The sequence below is a fragment of the Protomyctophum parallelum genome (genome assembly GCF_964188405.1).
Source record: "Protomyctophum parallelum genome assembly, chromosome: 14".
NCBI lineage: Eukaryota > Metazoa > Chordata > Actinopteri > Myctophiformes > Myctophidae > Protomyctophum > Protomyctophum parallelum.
The window spans coordinates 45,637,917-45,662,916 of record NC_139709.1 but is presented as its reverse complement, the minus strand read 5'-3'; the positions used below and the strand labels follow the sequence as shown (position 1 = coordinate 45,662,916).

The 25,000-nt window shown below is 45.2% G+C and overlaps 1 protein-coding gene across 2 annotated transcripts in view; it reads left to right on the top strand.

The window, feature by feature from the left end:
• LOC310871487 (neuropilin-1a-like) overlaps positions 1-25,000 on the top strand; it is a 70,049-nt gene that overhangs the window by 32,093 nt on the left and 12,956 nt on the right. For both annotated transcript variants that reach the window (XM_083783043.1, XM_083783042.1), the window contains exons 4-10: positions 1-115; positions 4,524-4,694; positions 8,615-8,781; positions 16,917-17,072; positions 17,620-17,764; positions 19,987-20,162; positions 21,010-21,165. The exon at positions 1-115 is cut by the window's left edge and continues 113 nt beyond it. In XM_083783043.1, the coding sequence (XP_083639169.1) occupies positions 1-115; positions 4,524-4,694; positions 8,615-8,781; positions 16,917-17,072; positions 17,620-17,764; positions 19,987-20,162; positions 21,010-21,165 (1,086 nt within the window). The remainder of the gene's footprint in view (positions 116-4,523; positions 4,695-8,614; positions 8,782-16,916; positions 17,073-17,619; positions 17,765-19,986; positions 20,163-21,009; positions 21,166-25,000) is intronic.

The window sequence follows — 25,000 nt, the reverse complement described above, 5'->3', positions numbered from 1 at the left end:
ATGTTCGAGATCGTGGTGGAGTTCGACAACTTCGACATGGAGCCCGACACCACGCCGCCGCCAGGCGCTCTGTGCCGCTATGACTGGCTGGAGATCTGGGACGGCTTCCCTGCCGGTGAGCACAGCGGGGGGCATTCTGGGACAATGACCTGACCTGAGATCAGATTCACACGAGGTTTCCGCTGGACACACACTGGTCTGATGAACCCATTCTGACCTGAGATCAGATTCTAAAAAATGTCAGTCGTTCTTCGATTTTTCAAAAATGGCAGACCTACAAGCTCGTATCGCGCCACTCGGTGGCGCGATATGAGCTTGTAGATCTGCTATTTTTCAATAGATAAAGCATAACATGATGCTGACACCAAAATGGGTGCCCGGTCAGAATGGGTTAAAATAGATTTCTGTCTGACTTCAAAGCTAGGGAGTCAGGGGTTCAGTTTAAGTACAGTATATGTCCGTTTAGAATTTAGTGGTGAGTAAATAGCTGTGTGAGGTTGGCACTGGGACCTCCTACTGTTAAGCATTGCTGTATATTCTACTCACATTACTTGGGTTCATTTTACATTCTTGAGTTGACCTTAAGTCCTAAATGAACTTTGTTGTAGCCTACCACAAATGGAACAAACTAGCTGATCTGCAAGCTCACAACTGCAGCTCACAACGCGTTGCAATGCAGTTGCAATGCATTAAAACATTCCCAAAATACGGAAGCCAGATTGAAAGTGGTTTAGTCCTTTTTGAGCGGGAACCCCTTTTGGTGTTTTAAACATTATGTTATAATTTAGCTATTGAAAAATAGCAGATCTACAAGCTTGTAGGTCTGCTATTTTTTGAAAAATCGTTCAAATGTTCAAACATTTTTAACTAAAATATTGGCTTCTGGGGGGTCCCTGGAACTACATATTTTGAGATGGGGGTGCGTGGCCCAATAGAGATATTTCTGGGGGTCCTTGACATGAAAAAAATAACATAAAATGACATAAACATGGGTTTTTCAGAAAAAATGCTTTTTTAAATCAACCTCAGTCCAAAATGGGTTAACTAACACTGAGGATTGTACTGCCTTTCCAGCATAATGCAAGCTACTGAAATCATATAGGCTTACAGCACATCTCCACCATAACATAATAGTCTAGGTAAAATGTATAACAAAAGATAAATCAAGCTGGCAAAGCCTAAATTGTATACTATGCCAGTCATTTTTCTACATTTCATCTATTTCTAAATATGCAGAAATACATAGAAGTGGTAGAAACAGTGCAAGCAAAGTGAGGAGGAGGAGGAGCGGTCATGATGAAGGTGATGATAAATAGAAAAGGGGAGCAGAATACTGGAAGGGAAGACAATGGTGTGGTTTCCCCACAGGTGAGGGATGATGGGGGGGGGGGGGGGGATAGAGATAGAGATAGATCCACGTGCACAGAGGTGAAGGACACAAGAAGGATGAAGAGGAGGAGGAGGAGAGGTTGGAACGGTTCACCCACAGATGGTGAGGAAGAGAGGACAGTGGGGGTCCGGAGGTAGAGTAATAGATTTGTATACCCAAACTGGAGGGAGGGAGGGAGGGGGGAGAAGACTCATATAGGTAGATAGATATGTAATGTAGATTGATGGATACATGGATGGATGAATAGATAGTAGATAGATAGACTTTGATGAAAATAAAAATTCTTCTATACATTCTCTAGACTTCTTGTGAATTATGTATTGCAGATGTTTAACACTAGTTTTTACTCTTGAGAGCATAAAATGAAACCACCTTAAGTGCAAATGGAATCCCTTCAAGTCAGGGTCAGATTGGGCAGGATATTATGGGATTTGTGGTGTCTCCCTACAGGTGTGAGTGTGTTACTGGGGTGGCGCGGGTGTGCGTGTGTGTGTGTGTGTGTGTGGGTGGTACAGATGTTCAGGGGAGAGAAAGACAGATGAAGATTGATGATGGAACGGAGGCAATGTGGGAGGGAAGGAGATCGGGGAAGGAGAAGTGGAATGGACAGTATAGCTGTAATGTAGCTGTGGTAATAATTATAAGTGGTTTGCATTTATTTATCCAAAGTTATTTTTAAGATAAGATAAGACCTTTTTAGATTCTGCGAGTGAAATTCAGGCACCAAAGGCAGCACAGCAAATTACAATACAGATTACAGGGCAAGAACATGTATCGTAGATACAGCGGGGTAAAAAGACATCACATAATTGGCAAAATATACAAAAATAGTACATAATACAACACTGTACGCCATCAACAGTGCTTGCATAGTGCAAGACAAAGGAAATACAAGAGAACTCAGAGTAAGCATGTCAGATAGTGTCTGTACTGTACTGAACTGTGCATAATATTGTTAATAACAAAAGGGCAGTAACCTTTTGTATTACTCATCATTGTAGTCATAATATTATGACTTCAATGATGTAAATAGAGGCACCTTGTTCCTAGCCGCATCACTGTAATGGCAGTAATAACAGTATTGAACAACCTCTCGTGTAATATTGCTCAATAACCAACCACACCCTATAGGCACTGTTCACGAAGACAGAACAGAGTATACTGTATCGTAACACTAATACCAAAACATAAGTACATAACCATTAATGTCTGTACTATCTGAGAGGCCTGTGTATAGAGAATAGGTCTGGTACAGACAACTCCATTTGCTTCACTCCCAAAGCCCCGAAAGCCTCATCCAGGAGCTCATTACTCTCTGTCCGTCTTCAGTCAGATTAAGAGACAGTTTCTCTGCACTGTGCGCCATGTTGTTCCTTCACAAAGCACTCTGAGAACATCCCTTCCCCAGACAGACAGGAGGACCAACCTGCTTTATCCATCTCTCACATCCTCGCTATATCCCTTCTTCTCGGTCTGGACTGCATTCCCCCGGGTTCCTTTGTTGTTTAATTCTCTGTGACGGCATTAAAGATAATGCCGGGAGGAACATACCTTGTAAAGTGCCAGGGGGGTCTGCAGTGGGCTATACCCCATGCTGTGCTCACTGCCTTGTGTGTGACAGTGCCAGGCTTCCCCTCCCCTTCTGACCCACTGCCTCTGCCAAGGGAGGAGACTGGCATACGAACACAAGGCTTGCAAAAGATTGGCACAGGTATATACAGACCCAAACAATAACAAGTCACTTTAAAGCCATGCCAGCATATATAACATGCCAGCAGTTCTTCTGAATGAAGGATGTGTGCTCGCTCGTGCATGCGCTCGTTCACATTATACATGAGCTTCATTTATCTTATTTTTGTATGCATTTATGTATTTCGTGTTTGTGTGTGCGCGTGTTCTTTCTGCATATGAGCACATGTTGTAACGTGCACATGTTTAGGTGTGCATGTGCACATTTGAATTCCGGAGATGTGTGCAACCGTGCACGCATGCTTGCGTACACGGCATGATGCGTGCGATGGCTTGAACGTGAGCCAAAGCCTCGTCTTCACTGAGGGAACATGTGTGTCAACCCAGATAACAGACTCAGTCTCTGTCCTGAAGTAGGGGCCCAGACACAACGTTTCACAGCCGGAACACCAGAGCATCTTACACACATGTGCTCGCTCGCTTTGCTCTGGGGATTTGACACAATCATACATGGGCGCAGAATGCCAAAGCACAGGCAGATGTGCTGCATCTCAAAGCACAGTGTTTTTCAGTCCCAATACGCTCCTTGCTGTGGGTCATGGTGGAAAGCGCCGTCCATCCTGCTGTTGCAGTCGCCGTTAAGCCATTTTGAACAAGAGTGCCGGCTGAGTGCCTTGAAATGGGGAAAAGGGAATGTGAGCACAAATACAGATTTCGCTTCGTTGCGTTAGAACATGGGAAAGAGAGATCCCACAGGATAGTTGAGACAATGCAGAAGATGAGAGTCTGCTATGTGGGCATTCTTTTCATTTCACTGTTTCTCGAGATTATATACTGCTCTACCAGACACACAGACACAAAGGCGTGAATGTACTGTACCTGCCGTGTTACCTTTATTCACGTCTCCAGGTTTGCATCACTTCTGATAGGTGATAGATTGGAGAAGTGCACCTTGTTAGTCAGACAAACTGAAAGGGATCCGACTATTCTTAAAGTCAATTCAGCCACTTTAGTCCTATATAGTTCGTCATACCATGAATTGCGAAAATAGATATTCTACATTTTTATTTTCCATTTTCTGCCTATAATAATAACATGCCCAAAAATAGGCACTGGAAAAAGTACATTCAGGAAACAAAAGGGAACAGTCAGCATGTTTGCTTGCTTATCCCATTTTGGGCGGGAACCCCTTTTGGTGTTAGCATTATGTTATGCTTTAGCTATTGAAAAATAGCAGATCTACAAACGAGTGGCGCGAGTGGCGAATGGCGCGCTACGAGCTTGTAGGTCTGCTATTTTTGAAAAGTCGAAGAACGGCTGACATAGATACATAGCTTTTTCAGAAAACCTCAGGACTTTGGAAGACATTTATAGAACTGTCCCTCCTCCTTACATTATCCTCATCTCCATGGTTCCGTGTCTCACCTGTCTGTCTCTCCTCCAGTGGGTCCCCACATCGGACGGTACTGTGGGCAGTTGTCACCGGGCCGGGTCGTCTCCTACACGGGCATCCTGTCCATGACCATCACCACGGACAACGCCATCGCCAAGGAGGGCTTCTCCGCCAACTACACCGTCCGCGAACGGAGCCTGCCTGTGGGACACTCCGACGAGGGTGAGTCCACCCAGTATGACCATGGATGCAGTCATAGCATAGAACAGTATGATCAGATCAATTCAAATCAGATTAGAGCTGTAGAATAGATGGAATAGAATTGTGTCCTGTGTGCCTTCACAGTGAATTACAATGAACACAATACAGTACAAGCACATAACATCTAAATGCAGTCTTCTGTTTGCATTGACAACCATGTCTTTCATTTTATTATGGATCGTAAATGGATTTGAACGTCCCGGGGGTCACACAAAGGGGTCATAAAACACGCTCTGTGTGGATATGACATAAGCGGTGAAGCTTGCGGTCCGCTCCTTCAGAAGCCATTTGGCGTGGCCTACTTTTACAAACTCGTGACCCACTGGCCCACAAATGTGCAGCCAAACAAACCCAGCAGGCACATTTCACACATTATTATTATTATTAGCTTAAAGGGTCGTCTTTAATGCGTGGTTATGGTACGAGTCCTTTGTGCTGTTCCTTTATGAATGCATCGTGTGAGAACTCTCCCCCCCTAGCGAATTCACTTATGTGAGGTCATAACGGGGCTGGTTCACACCGGCGACCCTGACCTATTGCCCCCTTGTTTAGGAATGTGTGTGTGTGTGTGTGTGTGTGTGTGTGTGTGTGTGTGTGTGTGTGGGACTGGTGTGAGATGAAGCTCTTAATATCCCAAATGGAAATACACTTCATCGCGTTCCATATTGCTGCAGACACTGTATCTTAATCATTATACAATGAGTTGGTCGAATCACGCAATCCGATTGGTTGTCAGGTGGTATAATAAGTGTTAGGCTAGTAACTGTAGAGGTCAAGGTGACCTAGGCCAGTGGTTCCCAAACGTATGCAATGTGTCAAGGACCCCCACATTGACACTAATTATCCTGCAGACCCCATAACCCATTCTGACCTGAGATCAGATTCATACGAGGTTTCCGCCGGACACACACTGGTCTGATGAACCCATTCTGACCTGAGATCAGATTCTAAAAATGTCAGTCGTTCTTCGATTTTTCAAAAATAGCAGACCTACAAGCTCATATCGCGCCACTCGGTGGCGCGATATGAGCTTGTAGATCTGCTATTTTTAAATAGATAAAGCATAACATGATGCTAACACCAAAATGGGTGCCCGGTCAGAATGGGATAAGAGAAGATTTTTACCAATCTAGCAGTGATTCTCAACTCATTTGATTTCAAGGACCCCCAGTTTGACATGAATTAGTCTACAGACCCCCATTTAATGGCATTTCCATCTCTGGGACCCCCCCAATTTATTGTAAAATGGGTCCATTTGGTTCCATTTGTACACTCTCAGAGTTACAGACCCATAAGGGTCCATTTGGTTACAAACTATAATTTAGCTGGGGAACCCCCTGGAACGCCATCAAGGACCCCTGGGGGTCCCCCGGACCCCACTTTGGGAACCACTGAACTAGGCCACACAAAATGTAAGGTGAACTTTGATCTCTGTGGAGGCTTAATCAGACCAGTGTGTGTCCAGTGGAAACCTCGTGTGAATCTGATCTCAGGTCAGAATGGCTTTACTGCGATGGAGTGGATAGAGCAACGTCTCTGAGGAAAAGTAAATCCAAAAGGGCGACACGCAGAACTGCAGGAAGAGATTCATGAACTTTTGGCCGTTGACGACAGGAGAAAGGTGTCGTTAAGGTCAAAGTCAGAGCTGCATATTGATATATGATTATGATTGCCTGTGTGAGTTATTGCTTTCATATGATTTTCTCACACACACACACACACACACACACACACACACACACACACACACACACACACACACACACACACACACACGCATGCACGCACACACTCACGCACACACACATACATACACACAAAACATTTTTGCTGTCTGAGAATCTTAGACAGCACAAATACCCCTGTCAATTTATCACTATCTGTCTTCTCTCTCTTCTGGCTGTCAGATATGCTCCACACCACTTCCCCTGCGCAAGCACACACACACACACACGCGCGTGCGTACGTGCGTGCGTGCGCGCGTGCACACACACACACACACACACACACACACACACACACACACACACACACACACACACACGTACCAGCTCTTTGATCTGCTTGAACTGTCGACGGTGCGTCAGATAAGGCTCTTTTCATTTTGGACGAGAGAGAGGTAGAGCGAGGTAGAGAAAGAAAGAGAGGGAGATCAATTGGGTTTGAAGTTGTCTGCTTGCCCGCTGTGATGGAGACAGGAGGGGTTTGACTCATGAATAGAAATTAAAGGCAGAAAATTGAAATGAAAAGAGAGAGAGCGTGGGGCGGGGGGGGGTCTTTCAGAGGCGAGAGGCGACAACAAGATCCAGGTGTGAGAGATTCTGAAGATTTCATCTTCTGGTTATGCATTCATGACGATGCTATCCATGTTGCTACGACGCTAGGCACGTTGCTACGTTGATAGAGATGCCGCGCTGCAGATTCTTTGTGGTGTGGCAAAGTGACTCTGTTGTGTTAATTGTACTAGTGACTCAGTGTGAGGCATTGAGGTCTCCACACACTGCACACACACGCACACACACACACGCGCGTGCGCACACGCACACCCACACACATAAACACACGCAAACCACTTCCCGACTTGCCCACTCCTTCTTCCTTCCCTTAAGACCCCTTGCTGTGAGGAACTGGACACAGTGGCCTCCAGAGTTCAAGCAGCATGTGTGTCTGAGTCCATTGGTTGTATACATCATGTGTCATTGTGTGTACGTGAGTATGTGACTGTGTCCATACTGTGCCGTGCCCTACGGTGCTTGTACTGCACTCTAGCCCATTCTGACCGGGCACCCATTTTGGTGTTGGCATCATGTCATGCTTTAGCTATTGAAAAATAGCAGATCTACAAGCTCGTATCGCGCCACCGAGTGGCGCGATACGAGCTTGTAGGTCTGCTATTTTTGAAAAAAATCGAAGAACGACTGACATTTTTAGAATCTGATCTCAGGTCAGAATGGGTTCATCAGACCAGTGTGTGTCCAGTGGAAAACCTCGTATGAATCTGATCTCAGGTCAGAATGGGCTAGAAGCTATAATCATGTACCTACAGTACATGGATGCGGGTGTGCGCGAGCGACCCTTCCCTGAACCGCAGTGCCGGGCCAGTGTCCGCCAGCACGCTTCCGAACAATGGGAACAATGGGAGATGTGCAGTCCCGGAGGCGTTGCAGCTAAAACATTTACTGCTGTGATTGACTGCCCTTACGGGTAGCCAGGAGGACGCAAACTTCAACAATGATCTACTTTCAGAGAGTGCAACGTGTGTTAATGTCTGGCAGATACACCAGCATTCTCTGTTCACTTCCTTTAGTCAGTGTGTGTGGTGGGAGGGGGATCGTAGGGTCGCGGGGGGTCAGATGAACTCGATTCGGCTCAGTTGACGGGGGTTAATATGAACTCATTCCCCCAGATGATTCCTGTAACTGTGTTATCCTTGCTCCTGTTCAAGCTTAGTTTTGTTTGTGAGAGAAAAGCAGTTGTTTCTGAATCATCCTCACCGTATCGGGCGGCTGTAGGTGAGCGTGTAGAGAGGCCAGGCCGTCTGGGAATCGGAAGGCTCGGCCTGCATTCGCCCTGAGCCGTCTGAGCAGCCATCCGCTGGGTGAAGGCAATATCCCCTTCCCCAAGGAAAATGCATCCCTTTAACAAGCCTCCAAATATCATGAAAATTCGGTTTCTATGTTTGTGAATTCTGTCATACTGTATAATTTCACCCACTGAGTCAGTTAACCATTATTTATTGAAACTTGCGGTATCCGCCAGTCACTTAATTTATAGCCTCGGAAACCCAGACGTTTTATTTCCTCATTTTAAGCATTGAAATTGCTGTCATTTCTGCAGTGTTGCTGAATGATCAACGTTTGTGTGTTTGTTTTTGTGGACAGACTTTGCCTGTATGGAGCCGCTGGGCATGGAGTCAGGAGAGATCAGCTCGGAACAGATCAAAGTGACATCCCAGTACAACTCCAACTGGTCCCCGGAGCGCTCGCGCCTCAACTACCACGAGAATGGCTGGACCCCCTCAGATGACACCATCAGAGAGTGGATTCAGGTAAAAACACATCATATTAAAACCCCAGTGGTGGAAAGTAACTACTGTACTTAACCCATTCTGACCTGAGATCAGATTCATACGAGGTTTCCACTGGACACACACTGGTCTGATTAACCCATTCTGACCTGAGATCAGATTCATACGAGGTTTCCACTGGACACACACTGGTCTGATTAAACCCATTCTGACCTGAGATACCTGAGATACCTGAGATAAAAAAATGTCAGTCGTTCTTCGATTTTTCAAAAAATAGCAGACCTACAAGCTCGTATCGCGCCACTCGGTGGCGCGATATGAGCTTGTAGATCTGCTATTTTTCAATAGCTAAAAGCATAACATGATGCCAACACCAAAATGGGTGCCCGGTCAGAATGGATTAAGTCCAATTTTGCGGGTATTTGTACTCCTTTGTACTTTGTACACGATATGAAAAATAGATGTTTACTCCTTCTCCCAATTAGAGTTAGATTGTAGTGATCATGACATCACCGCCCACTTCCCGGTGTGATTATGCGTGGGAAGCAGTTCACCGCAAAATCAAACCGTCGTGCATTATTGAAAGCTCAAACTGCTGTTTTGCTAGATTTTTCAAAAGTATAATTATGATGCCTGACAAGAAGTTAATTGCAGAAAAGGGGCTTGTGTAATGTTTTATTCCTCATTGCCAATAATTCCGTCACAGCGTTTCAGTTTTCATTGTTCACTGTTCATGATGACACAATACGGTAAACGCACTTCTTTAAAAGGGAATCTCACACCGATTGGTAATCAACTAGAGCTCAGAATCTACTGCATCACGTGTGTGTGTGTGTGTGTGTGTGTGTGTGTGTGTGTGTGTGTGTGTGTGTGTGTGTGTGTGTGTGTGTGTGTGTGTGTGTGTGTGTGTGTGTGTGTGTGTGTGTGTGTGTGTGTGTGTGTGTGTGTGTGTGTGTGTGTGCGCGCGCGTGTGTGCGCATGCGTGCTTTCATGTGATTTTTACCCCTTGTAGACACGTGTACTTGCAGGTAGGGCGAGTGCTTAGTGCTTGTTGGCTCATTCGGGGTGGCGTTCTTCCTTAGTTCATAGCATTGTGACAGATAGTTACTACTATGTGCTCCTGCTCTTTTAGAGAGGGATGCCCACTGTGTTCATCGTTCAAATGTGTGGTCCTCCTGTCCCCATTGTGCTGGACAGGAACTCATACAGGAAGACACACAATGCCCCTTGGTGCTGAGAACCGACCCTACTTCCTTCCTGTGAAGGCCAAATCAGGAATTAGACAGGAAGTGCAAGGTTTGGCACTACTCTGCAACCATCTATTGTCTGTCTAGGGAATCTGGAATGTCTTCTTTTAGCTACTGTGGCGCAGCCGCCAAGCCTCTAGAGATATAACCATATGAGGAATCATACGTATATCATGCGATATACGTAGTTTACTGGTAATATATTTGTGAAGAAATTATTTCCGAACAGCTGTATATATCCAGAGGGGGATAGGGTTCAATTTATTTAACCACTTGGAACACTAGAGTCCCTATTCCGGGGTGAACATTCAGCGAAATTAGCACATCTGCAAGCTCTACATCGGCTATTTTTGTCGAAGATATACAAGAAAAAGCAGTGGGCCCATAGTAGACCCCCTGGGGAACTCCAGTCAACTAAGTATACAGGGTTTAGTAGGAAGATGGATAACATCCTGTGTGTTGGACTGTTGGTAAATGTTTGTCCTATAGTGCAGGGCAGGGGTTTTCAAAGTGTGAGGCGTGCCACTAGAGCGAGGGTCTGCAACTCTTTTGAAAATGAAGTGCCATGTTTTTTTTGTTTTTTTTTTCAAGATAGTTGGTGTGCCACCTTATCAAAAATTCCAACGTATTTTGATTGTCCACATGAAATAACCTTTTCTCTTCTTTTTAAACATTTTCTTTCCCATTGTTAAAATGATCAGTATTAGACTCAGTCAGAACAATGACCCACCTATCTCCCATGACTCTCCCCCTCAGTCCCAGTTCAGATTTTTAATCAATGTAGATTGTAGAATCATGTGCAGGATGTAAAGTACATACAAATGTGACTTCATTTATTTGATTATGGTGTTTTATAATAGTTTATTTTAACCCGATCAGATTCTAAACATGTCTTCTACACGCTGACAGTTTTCTGGAAAAGCTATGTTTCTATGTCAGTCGTTCTTCGATTTTTCAAAAATAGCAGACCTTCAAGCTCGTAGCGCGCTTGTAGATCTGCTATTTTTCAATAGCTAAAGCATAACACAATGCTAACACCAAAAGGGGTTCCCGCCCCAAAATGGGTTAAAGCAAAAATCCTCTCTCTCACATTTATGCCAGTGTGCCAGTGGTCACGCTCCTTTGTGCCAGTGTTGGCACTGTGCCAACGGTTGCCCAACCCCTGCACTAGAGGCGTGGTGGAGAGACATGATGGTGAAAGAGACCGCTGGCTGCTACGGTCAACAGGAGTTCACTATAGTCATGCAACAGCGCTTGTGAAGTTTGGTGTTATCTATAGAAGTTTGTTGTACGTCCAGCATACAAACAATGAAACGAGGAGACGAGTATAGTATAAATCGGCTATTTTTGGTGGGAGAGACTACTGTATAGTACCTATGATCAATCTTTTTGATCTACAAGCTCACAATGTGTTGCAGTGCGATGCTTTGTGAGCTTGTAGATCTGCGGTTTCCGAGCACCAAAGATAGAGCTGCTATGTTTTGTCCACGACACGGCAGGGCAACCACGTATAAATCAGACTTCATGTGTGCATGCCGATACAACTCTGATGACTGGTAAATATCAGCATGCCATGGCTTGGTTTCTTGTGAAAAGATGGTGGTCTGACTGACGTTTTGACACTATTTTGAACACGTGCGACTGTGTTTCATATTCCTATTTCAAACAAAGCTGTGTTGAAATATGAATAACCCATTCTGACCGGGCACCCATTTTGGTGTTAGCATCATGTTATGCTTTATCTATTGAAAAATAGCAGATCTACAAGCTCATATCGCGCCACCGAGTGGCGCGATACGAGCTTGTAGGTCTGCAATTTTTGAAAAATCGAAGAACGACTGACATTTTTAAAATCTGATCTCGGGTCAGAATGGGTTCATCAGACCAGTGTGTGTCCAGGGAAAACCTTGTATGAATCTGATCTCAGGTCAGAATGGGATAAATAAACAAATGAACCCTTCCCCAATGTAATTTATAGCCCAAGAACAAATGCTATTCCATGCCATGGACTTGGTGAGCCATTTGAGTTATGACTGGTGGGGTTTTTTTTTTTTGTGAGGGAGAGTTTTCCATTTTATTTGATTAAGTGTGCTGCGTGGTCCTCGCGGCGAGGCCTGTCTCTTCGGCCCGCGGCTCTCCATTCATCTTACTTGCGGAGAAAATTATGAGTTAGTTAATTCATGCGTGCCTGCCTCTCTGCCACCCCCGCCGCCACAAACACCTCTATTATTCATTCGGAGGCGTTCATATTTCATCAATACCCGTTTCCAGGTTACTATTCATAATCATAATGTTATTGCGGAGATGCTGCTGCTGCTGCTGCCCGTCGGTGAACAGAATGGCGGGAGACAGTGAACTCATTCTGCAGCCATTATGAAAGAATGTGTAATCACATTTCCAGTGTGCGGTGGCTCGTTCCGTCACCGTGCGTCATTTGCAGGGAATTGAAATTCCTGTGTGCGTGTGTGTGTGTGTGTGTGTGTGTGTGTGTGTGTGTGTGCGTGAGCGTGTGCGTCTGTCTGTCTAAGCCCGGTTTCATCCAAAACCAAACCCATTTGTCTGACTGAACCCCGCCACCCACTGTGGCTCCAAACTGATGCAGCACAGCGGTGATGGCTTCTTATTGGCGTCCACCAGGGAGGTATATGTAGGCTAGATTGACATGTTATTGAAAGCTGTGAGGTAAGCCTTGCAGGATGGGCTTCCTTCCCCTTCCAAGTTGAAAAAAGAAAAAAAAGTATTTATAGACGCCCCGTCGCTTGAAGAGAAACGTTTGTCTTTGGGCTCCTTTTCTTTGACGCAGACCAGGAAGAGCTCGGTGGGCGTAAACATCTGGAGAACACATTTCAGGGGTCCACGGCGGCGCTATGCGCACGCGCGCGTGTGTGTATGTGTGTGTGTGTGTGTGTGTGTGTGTGTGTGTGTGTGTGTGTGTGTAAGCGAAGTGTGTTGTTGGAAGCTGGGGAGAGGGGGAACTGAAAACAAAAGATCCTCTCGAGACCGTTAAAAAGGAGCCTTCTATCCAGGGGGGGGGGGGGGGGGGGGGGGGGGGGGGGGGGGAGCAGCTTTGCGGAATTCCACAGTGAACTTCCAAACCCAGGAAATGTCAATAAAAGCCTCAGAAACAAATCAAAGTTCCCCCATCATGCACGGCTCCCAGAGATTTACGGAAGACATCCCGGACGGATTTCATTCTAAGGCCTTTGATGGGGGGGGGAGGTTGTTGTGGAGAAAGAACTCAAGTGTGTCTGCAAGATGTATCAATCATGACGCTAAATGGCCGGTCGGTGAGTTAGAGAAGTAACCCCATGAAAAGCACAAGACAATGGCCCTACACGCAGCAGGTCCAAAGCGCAGCGTGTTTGTTGGGTTGGGACTGACCACACAGTGTAGGCCCCATCACTTTGCAATCACAAATGAGAGCCATAACATTTTGCTTGTTTTCCTCCAGCCGGGAAAAAATCCCCTCTCATGTGGTTGAAGCTTTTCTTTTTCCAACTCTGCCTGCTGTGTCCAAGCGCAACCCCAGCACTTTCCTAAGAAAACACTTTAGGAAACCTCAGACGAGAACTGGGTCGAGAGAGGGAAAAGCTTGGCTGATCACAATTCTTTTCCTCTCATCGCTTAAAAAAAACTAAACAAAAAACACACACACACAAAAAGAACCCCCCCAAACACACACACACACACACACACACACACAGTCACACACACGCATCAATATCCTGTTTTGGCAGGAAGCTCCTGTGTTTTTTTTCCCCCAATCTTGTTTAGTCACAGTGCGACTGAACGTCTCTCTCCTTCCTCCGTAGTTTCCTTCATTAAAAAACCCTGAGTGGAGGTTGTTTTCAGTGGGCGTTGAGTGTCAGCCATGCCAAGTGTTGAGTAATTAGAATATGGAAGACCAATTAGCTTCACTCATCTGACAGAGGAAGTCTGGAGAATGGAGGGGTTTGCCCGAACTGCCGAGGACGGTAGCATTTAATTGTGTCATCAGCTGCCCTTGATGAAACCCATAACTGGCAAAGATCTTGTCCTCGTTTGAAACAGCTGCTGCAGGTTAGATTCGTCACCAGAAGAGTTTACACAATTATATGTGATCTCCAAAGTTGACACAAACACCAAAACAGATCTTTTTTTCTACGTGGGAAAACAAAACAGCCACGAAGGTTTTAGATTGTGTGTGTCCCGGCCTACTCCCTGCTCCCTAAGGAAAAGTTCAACATTCAACTTAAAATATAGAGGATGGGATGTTATTTTGGACTCAAATTACCCTTTAACAGCTAAAAAAGTACCATAATTTGTCTTCGTTCTGTGCTCAGCCATCCCGGAAGAGTTGCGGGCAATTTTTTTCAAGAAGCGGATATCTCATTTTGGACACACCTCATCATATTTACTCTGTATTAGACAGTGTCTTTGTGTTGTGTGAGGTGTATAGGGGAGAGTCGTGGTTGGTTTGGAGGGCTGCATCTAATCTCTGGGGAATGTAGTGAAAAGAGAGCAGATGGGAACATCTGGGAGCGGTCTCTCTGGCGCAGTCCCACGGGGCCGCGTTCCCATGGGGTCCATGTCACGGTCACAGCGCCTACACAAAAACCAACGGGAAGCTATTTTATGCCGTTAACCCGCCAAAACTGACAGTGGGAGGAGCTAAATAAAGGGTGCCATGCCATAACTGCATAATGTATATCTGTGTGTGTCTATCTATGGTAATGTAATTACATGGCATGTTTGCTGTGGCATCTCGCGTAGTGAAGAGTTGAGTGTGTTTGCATGCAAAAGTTCAACTGGTATCGCCTGAGATGAATGGGTGTATTTGTCTCATCCTAATGGGAAGTAATTTAGGTGAATTGGAAGGTTGTCACATTCAGCACAACAAGTTGGGGAAAAAGTCTGTTGACATTTAAACTGTAATAAACGGACTAGGATGACCGTGCCAAAGCATATAGACCTGATGTAGCTGATATTTATATGATGTTTTAGGAGAAAGAAAATGGTATAGCTTGCATCACGGCCACTGCTATGCACAGTACACATTTGTGTGTACCAAGTGGGCACCAAAGATTTGCCAAGTCGATCGGCAAAATAACAACCACTTTACGTTTTGGCCTATAACTCTTGAACCGTAGGTCGTATAGAATCAAAATGTATTTTTTCCTTGGTTTCCATGGACCATGACGCCACATATAGCCCCGCCCCCGGCCATAAGTGCCAGACTAGATTTTCTGCCCTTTCACGTTAAACCACTTTCTACCTGGCATCTAAGTTGGGGCATGTCATTATCTAGGCATGCCCTGAGCGTCGCCACTTGTGAGCTTGTCGATCTGCTGTTTTCGGCGAAGATAATTCATGTAGAGCGAAAACAGAAACGTCCACCAGTATAGAGCCCTGAGGGACTCCGCTCAACAACATAATGGCTTTTAAGTGGTTTAGCGTTACACTGAATACACAATCATTCACCATTCCACGTCTGGTTCAAGGCCTGTGGTTGTTGTCCGTCAGTCCCTGCCAATGCTCTCACTGCTGTGCTGAACTGTGAAATAATACACCTGGAGTGGCTGAAAAATCACACACCGCGCACGCGCGCGCGCACACACACACACACACACACACTAACACTTTCATGTGCTCACCGCTATACAGTCATGTAGAGACACACACATGCGCGAGTGCACGCACACACACATTCATGTGCGTCATGGGTCACATACATCTCATTAGTGATGCCAGCAGACAACCGTAAAATATGTCGTGAGTTGATTCTCACACACGCACGCACGCACACATCCACACACACACACACACACACACACACACACACTGCGGGGTGTCTGCTATTCTCTAATTGTGTTTGACAACACACACAAACAGCCCTCAGTGAAAACAGAAAACACATGTTGTCAGCCAGCCCAGTGGGTCGCTGACCCCAGGCACGCAGCATATACTTTTCACATCGTTGTGAGTTTGAATCTGACCCCTGACCTTTGTTGCACATTATCCTCCCACACTTCTCCATCTTTCCTGTTTCTCCCTGCTGTTTAAATACCAATAATTCATAGACTGAAAACTCTCTAAAAAGAGGCAAGTTTGCTGCACTGTTGGTTCTTTCATAGAGCTTCCACAGACTGAAACCGAGAGGGATTGTTTTTAATGACTTGAACCCCATCATTGTTATTCTGAGGGGAACAACAACAAAAAATAGACAATCTACAACTTAACAATGCATCGCAAGAGATTTGGTGTAGATTGGAAAACGCGATGTCAAAAGTACAGTGCAATTCACTGTTTACCGTTCAGAGCTTGCCCTCCTCACGTATTTTAGTCCAATGAGGAAAGGGGAGAGTCTGTTTCAGCCTGTCAAAAATGTGTCTGACTGAACCTGGCATCACCAGGCTTTACAGGAGGAAAGCAAACTAACTCGAGGAATAATAACTTATGAGGAAGTGACCGCGTTCGAAGCTCTGAATCTGGTCAGGCGGTTTCCAAGCCAACAGGTGTATTTCAGAAGACTCCTTTATTTTGTTCCTGTATAACTCACATGTGATATGGTGAAATACTGTCTGGTAAATGGGATAATATATCTTTCCAATGCCGATGTGTTACTTCCAGCTGGAATTATACTATTAAGATTTGGATCCTTAGTTCCTTTTTTGCTCTAAGTGTAACTACCAGCTACAGAATGTGTTTCTCATCATGTATGTTGGGCTTATGTATGTTAATCAATTTACACACAACACAACACAACACAACACCTATAACTATTTAGATTTCCCAAGTCAGTCCAGTGATGCCACCCAGTGACCTTTTCTAACACAAAGCGCCCGCCTCTCTCACCTTTTGAGTGACTGCTTAGTGCCCACCCGTGTGACCCCTTTCCACTGACATTCCTGCTACTTCCTGTGTTGTCAGGTGGACCTGGGCTTCCTGCGGTTCGTGTCGGCCATCGGGACGCAGGGGGCCATCTCCAAGGAGACCAAGAAGCACTACTATGTCCGCTCCTACAAAGTGGACGTGAGCTCCAACGGAGAGGACTGGATCACCATCAAGGAAGGCTCCAAGCAGAAGGTAATGGATGTCACCTCCTGGCCATCTGTGTTCTGAAATACGTACATTGTCATTAGGGCTATCTATGTACGTACGCCAGGTCAAAAACACTCCTCGGCCAGAAATGTGCGCTCAGTGGAGCGCGCATATCTCCATATTTGGGCGAGACTATGACATCAGTGATCTATGACATATCTGTGATGATGTACGACTCCATATTTAGCCCATTTAAAGAAATCTTCTAAATCCTCCAGTTTGCTGAAATAAATATTTTCACGATAAAAATAAAAAAAGCAGACCTACAAGACCTACAAGCTTGAGCTTGTTGATCTGCTATTTTTCAATAGCTAAATTATAACAATGTTGCTGAACTGAACGCCCGTTGACTTCCATTATGAACATTTTTGGAGGAAAACATCATCTCCTCGCTTGCCTTCATCTCTGGCGAAGATTATAATCAAATTAGTGGGTAGACGAAAGGCTAAAACTTTGGACCTAGCTATCAGGTGGCCATCACTGCTTCTTTATCTAATGGAACTAGTCGTTTTAACTATTCGGTTTTCCTCAGATCTTCAATGGGAACCACAACCCAACGGACGAGGCTCGGGCCGTCCTGCCCAAGCAGACGCTGGCCCGCTACGTTCGCATCAGGCCCATGTCTTGGGAGCAAGGCATCTGCATGCGCTTTGAGATCTACGGCTGCAGGACCTCAGGTAGTGCAATGTTCCCCAAACCTTTTAGCCTGTGACACAAAAGAGACCCAAACTATAGTGACAATATTCTCACTACTTAAACATTTGTTTGGTTTTTGTTGATTTCTTCATGAAATTACTGTTTTTAATTCATGTTGCCAATGTTTGTTCCTTTTTCGGAATGTTTTTAGATTCTTTTTGAAATAGTAATACATAACAACGAAATGTAGGAAACAATAAAATAAAGGGACCCATAGAAATCGGTTGTTCGAAAATAGGTGATCTAGATTACAACGCGTCACACTGTGACAGCTTCTAGGTCTGCTACGACAACATATTTTCTAATATTATTAGTCAAATATGAATTTGGGGGTCCTTTGAGAACCAAAGTGGTGATGCACATGCACTACACTACACCAACAAACATATTAATGTGTGCATAAATGACTACTAGTAGTGCTAAATCAATTGACTACGCAAAATGAATGTACTACTAGGTCGCCTACACATCTAGCTTCAGATAATTCCATGCAGTGCCACATAGAACTCCATTCAGAAACAGTCACGCATGTTCAAATAAATGTTCTCACGTCACCCTTCCTGAAAAGCACATAAAAGAATATGAATGGTGGACTGTGAGGTGATTGAGCCGCTCGCCTGGAGTACATGTCAGCGTGAGGCTACAGGGGCCTTTCAGTGCGTCTATCATTCATATGCGCACAGGAACACACACACACACACACACACACACACACACCCCGTTACCTCTAACCTGGTCTTACATCATCGGTGTGTGTGAATCATCCCGGGGCATCGGCTGAAGATAACCCCCTCCTCCTGCTCTTCCCAGGCTCTGCTTGCCTGTTGATTTAGAACGGTCCGCAGCCTCGCAGGCGAACACAAGACTCACACACACCGTGGTTAATCACAACTTTTGAACGGCCGCGGAAAATCCACTTGAATCATTGTCCTCGCAGCAACTATATATAAAAGCCCAAATCATTAAATCTGTTACGAGAGTCTTACACGACTCGTATTTCTCCTGGTAGGAGAGCAGCTATAAAACTGATATTGGGTTCTTAGTCATGGGGGGGGCCCGCGCTGGGGTGTGCGGAGCCAAGGTGATTAATGAGTTAATTAGTGTCTCCATTTCTGGTCTACGCTTAGATATTATAGACACGCATGAGCATGCGTGAACGGCTGAACGCGCACGCACGCACACACACACACACACACACACACACACACACACACACACACACACACACACACACACACACACACTCTCTCTCTCTCTCCCTCTCCATCTCTCTCTCTCTCCTAGCTAGTGTAGCTAGTGGTGATAGTTAAGGTTAGGTACAGGCATGCGTGTGAGTGCATGCATGTGGAATTTACAATGTACTAGATAGAAATTCAAAGTGTCTCTGTTTTCCTCTCTCTCTCACTCACACACACACTCACACACACACACACACACACACACACACACACACACACACACACACACACACACACACGGGGGTTGGGGGCAGTAAGTAGTTGTAAAAGCTGATTACAGCGTAGTTCACACTGTGTAGGAATTCACCTCCTCGGGAACCTCTCTCTTAAACATCACATGTGGCTCCAGAGCTCCGTTTGTTAAACTGTGCATTGCTTTGTACAAAATGCAAATCCCACGCCGGAGAGAGACAATCAATGTTTCCCTCTGGATTTATTAGATTTATCCTCTCGCTTCTTTCTTGGATATTAGATTTAGCAATAAACGTGTGATAAACGGCGCCATTACTCGTGCTGTTTCTGAGGAATCTGAACAAAAGGGCTCCTAAAGCCCCCATTCATCCTGTCACCATTCTGCACAGCAAATGAGGTTATGCTTATTTACGGAGTGCTTGAAAGAAAATGTCTGTCACTGCGTGCTTGGACTCAACAAATCCTGTGTGTGTGTGTGTGTGTGTGTGTGTGGGTGTGGTTGCTGTTGCTGTTGTCATTTAGTGTAATTTATTGTCATTTGGTATTCAGCCGAATCTCTCAGACTTCTCCAAAACAGCTTGGAGAGGCAAAACAAATAGTGATTGTCAGTGTCTTGAAGACGGGAACATCAACAGGACACACATGTGGCTGTTGCAGGGATTGAACTTGTGACCTTGCAGTTACAGGACACCGTTGCTAATGTATTTTCCACCCTGCCCCCCCTCCATCTTACCTTCTCTCTCCCTCTCCCTCTCTCTCTCTCTCTCTCTCAGACTATCCGTGTTCGGGGATGCTGGGTATGGTGTCGGGGCAGGTCTCGGATGCCCAGATCAGTGCCTCGTCCCATGCAGACCGAGGCTGGGTGGCTGAAAATGCTCGTCTTCTGACGGGGCGCTCGGGGTGGACCCAGCAACAAACCAAACAACCCTTCAGGAACGAGTGGCTTCAGGTACTGTACGCTCACGGTCCCGACTCGGCATAAGAAACAGACAAAGACAAAAGACTTTTTGTTTGTCACATTTTGCTTTGCTAAATGGTAAATGGTGCATTTATATAGCGCCTTTTATCCAAGGCGCTTTACAGAGATTGTGCATTACATTCACCCATCCACACACACATTCATACACCGATGGCAGCGGAAACCATGCAAGGCACCAACTAGCACATCGGGAGCAATTAGGGTGTCTTGAGTGTCTTGCTCAAGGACACTTCGACAGTAACTCTGGGGGAGCCCGGGTTCGAACTGGCAACCTTGCGGTTACCATCCAGGCACTCTACCCCTGAGCCACCGCCGCCCCTTTGAACAAAGTAATAAATACAAACGACAATACATAATTGTCACGAAGCAGCTTTCATTCACAATGGTTCAGTGTCCATTCTGCATTGTTTGCGGTACTGTTGCAAATTGCAATGTACCGCCAAGCCTTGTTTCATCTGCTTTGGATGTCTGGCGGACTGGGATGCTTTGTTGGACTTGTCCAATGTCCAAAGTCCAATAAAACAACGTGGTGCCTGTACTTTTATTTTGTCTTTGTTTGCTCAACATTAGCCTCTTTCTGTTCACTGTGAATATGTAAATCCCAGATATATCAGTCAAAGAAGAAAAGCAGGTGCGCTTCCTCTGGAAACTATTTGCTCCAATCAAACCTATCACAGAAAAATAAGAGTTGAACAATTATTGGAAAGTCAGGACTATCGTGACATACAAATGTATGTAAACGTTTGATCACGACTCTAAATATTGTGAAAATACTAGCAAATGTCCAGGTTGTTCAGCTCTGAACTGTGGCCTGCAGGTGGACCTGGGTCAGGACAAGCTGGTGAGCGGCGTGGTGATCCAGGGAGGGAAGCACCGCGAGCGGAACGTCTTCATGAGGAGGTTCAAGGTGGGCCACAGTCTGGACGGAGACAAGTGGACCATGGTGAAGGAGGACAACACCACCAAGCCTAAGGTAGGGCCGCAGCTGTTGCTTTTGAGGTTATCCTTAAAGGGACACTTCACCCTTTTTGCAAAAAAATATATGTTAATGACGTTTAGAAGCTTTAGAACACTTTCCTGGGGGGCTTTATGTATGTAATATGTGGTTTTAGATATTTTAGATTGTAGCAGTGAGCCTGTTGTCTCTGATGTCATGGACACTGGGCTCACTTCCTTCCTGGACTACATGTTGTCTCAGTAAGACAGCTCTCCCCCTATCCGCAAGGAGGAGCAGTGCACCAAAGAATTATGGAAATTGTAGTCCAGGAAGGTAGTGAGACCAGTGTCCATGACATCAGAGACAACAGGCTCACTGCTACAATCTAAAATAACTAAAACCACATATTACACACATAAATACCCCCAGGAAAGTGATCTAAAGCTTCTAAACGTCATTAACATATATTTTTTTGCAAAAAGGGTGAAGTGTCCCTTTAAGGTTATCTTTAAATTTGATCAGTTGACAGGAACGACGGTTTAGAAACATGTGACTCACATTGTGACCAGTTTTGTTGTTGGTTCAGTGATAGAAGAAGTACATGTTTTTAAGTGAAAGTATCAATACCACAATGTAAAATGTACTTGAGTAAAAGTATTGGCCTCAATGTGTACTTAAGGTTATCTTTCAATTTGATCAGTTGACGGGAACGACGGTTTAGAAACATGTGACTCACATTGTGACCAGTTTAGTGGTTGGTTCAGTGATAGAAGAAGTACAAACATGTTTTACTTAAAGTGAAAGTTTCAATACCACAATGTGAAATGTACTTAAAAGTATTGGCCTCAATGTGTACTTAAAGTATAATATTAATACAGTATGTCTAAGCCTTATGTCTTAATGTTTGGGTTAAGTAAAACTTTAGAAAATGGTTGTGGGAAAAGACAGTGGATTTCTGACTTTTGAGATATGAACATGTAGCTGCTTGATATCACCACATCAGGCTTACAATGTCAAGTTCACTTCTCTCCCGGAAACATTGTCCAAGCCCGGTTTCAAATCACTATCTGCTATTCTGCACAGACCCCACCCCCCGGCCCCCACGCACACACACACACACACACACACACACACACACACACACACACACACACACGCACACACACACACTCTCTCTCTTTCTCCACAATCATGTCCATGTCTTCCCTCTCATTGGGTGGCACAGGCAGCGCAGGTCAATGACGATCAATGACAACTGAATTATGGGAGTGGCAGATAGCGTGGCTGTTGACAGGAGAGACAGCCGCGTTTCCTGCAGTGTCAGGATGTTATCGAACGAACAGGCACAAAGGCCATTCATGGATTGCAATATGTTTACGCCGCTGTAAATCAGCCTACTGTTATGTAAATATCAGGTGGTGATTCATAACACTTTTAGCCAAAGCATCAATGTCCACAGAGGGAATATTCATTGTCAGTAGTACGGGTGGATACCCCCAACAACATAGCAAGGCTATAGTACCGTGTTTCACACAATACCAGACTTCATTTAATTAGGTCTCTGTGATGTCTTATCTTGTTCTATGGGCTACACATGTCGGACGTATCTTTAGATAAGAGTATTAAAACCCATTCTGACCGGGCACCCATTTTGGTGTTGGCATCATGTTATGCTTTAGCTATTGAAAAATAGCAGACCTACAAGCTCATATCGCGCCACCGAGTGGCGCGATACGAGCTTGTAGGTCTGCTATTTTTGAAAAATCAAAGAACGACTGACATTTTTAGAATCTGATCTCAGGTCAGAATGGGTTAATCAGACCAGCGTGTGTCCAGTGGAAAACCTCGTATGAATCTGATCTCAGGTCAGAATGGGTTAACTAACTGCCTAATATAGAAATAAAACGCGGTAATAATGAGGTGGAGTACGCTTTAGTTGTGCCCATATGACTGCTATTAAAGCGCCCATAACCAGCTGCGCTGTCTGGGCTGTAGATGTTGCATTCACACTGCGTGTGAGGTCCCGTTGTCCTCGTATGCCACGCACACACTATGCAACTGAGTGAGTTGTAAATACATTATTGTATTTATTGTGAATGAAGTGACATAGCTGATTCTGATTATGACCAAATACCACTTCCTCTATGCGTTCCATGTGTGTGTAAAAATGGAGTTAGAAATGCATTCGTTTTAAAATCACTTGACAACAAGCCAGGCGTGCTGACAGTGAGGCCTTTAGGCTCGTGAGGCGTGCCCAAAGCGAGCCACGTTAGCCATCCACGTAGTGGACGGAAGGAATAGTTTATCATGTGGACCAAAAGGAGCGCTCCGGCCTCTGTCTCTCAGTGCGTCTCTCCTCCGCAGGAGGTCGAAAGGGGATTTTAACTCAAATCCAGTGGAAGTCGTTCGCACGCATCTGGAACGCGTGTGTGAGCCTTTTCCACCGGAGTTGAGCTCCAAACTCCAAACAGACCCTGCTGCAGGAGGACCCCTGCTGAATCCCTGCAGATAGAGACCTTACAATACCCTTTATCCACTCTCTCTCTCTCGCACACACACACACACACACACACACACACGCGCACACACACACACACACACACACACACACACACACACACCCCCCCCCCCCCCTCTCTGGTTCTCTCGGTTATTTCCTGTCTCTTTGTATGAAGCCGATTTGCAGCTCTCTTCAGGAAGGCAGGAAGGTTTGGGTCTGAGACCTTTGGTGTTTCTTTTACATGCTGTACTGTACAACCTCATGCACACCGTGTGTACCGTATGTGCTGTGTGTGTATGTATGTGCCCTCGCACAAACATAGGCATGTACTGTGCACATGCAAACGCATGGCTGTGTAACCCATTCTGACCTGAGATCAGATTCATACGAGGTTTCCGCCGGACACACACTGGTCTGATGAACCCATTCTGACCTGAGATCAGATTCTAAAAATGTCAGTCGCTCTTCGATTTTTCAAAAATAGCAGACCTACAAGCTCGTATCGTGCCACTCGGTGGCGCGATATGAGCTTGTAGATCTGCTATTTTTAAATAGCTAAAGCATAACATGATGCTGACACCAAAATGGGTGCCCGGTCAGAATGGGGTAATTGTGTATAGACATTATGGCCGCATACTGTAGACCTATGTACGCATATTTCTTTGCTCACACTCATCCACATACAGCACACGTCACGTCAGAGTGAATGTGTGCAGAGGGCACGTATAAAACATGGACATACACTAATGCACAAAAATACAGTAGTTGCGTGAATGTGACTGTGTGCGCCGCACACATGCAAGAAATATTACTTAAAAAAATAAAACGTGTGCACAGTGCCACACCAGGGTAGCTCTTCCCGTCAGAGTGTCTGGTGTCTGGTCGCACTGGCTCCCAGTGTGTCCATAACCATTTTCATCTGGGCTACTGCTTCTATCTGTGAACTATGAAAAGGCTGCACCCTGGTTTGGATTTCCGGACCTTTATCTGGGTTTCCTCTTGTTTGATTTTGTTTGACTCTCTTATCAAATGGGCTGCTGTGTCATTGGAAACAGATATTGACATTTTCATTAATTTTTGTTTTACCCTACCCTGGTCCCAGATGGTCAGTTTGAGTGACAAAAGATGAGATCATGAAAAGAATGTGTTTGAAATGAATGGTAGTCACCTTTTCTGTGACTGACTTCAATGTGTTTATTCAACCCTGAAAGTACAAAAACGGACCGATCTTTACACTTTCACAACTTTAAGTCTAACTTTAAGTTAAATTGACACACTGGATTTTGACTGTGTGCTGTAGCCTTAGGCTTGAATCCCCTGCATCAAAGCATTCTCCCCACGCGTTCCAAAAACACTCTCTTCCGCTCTGAT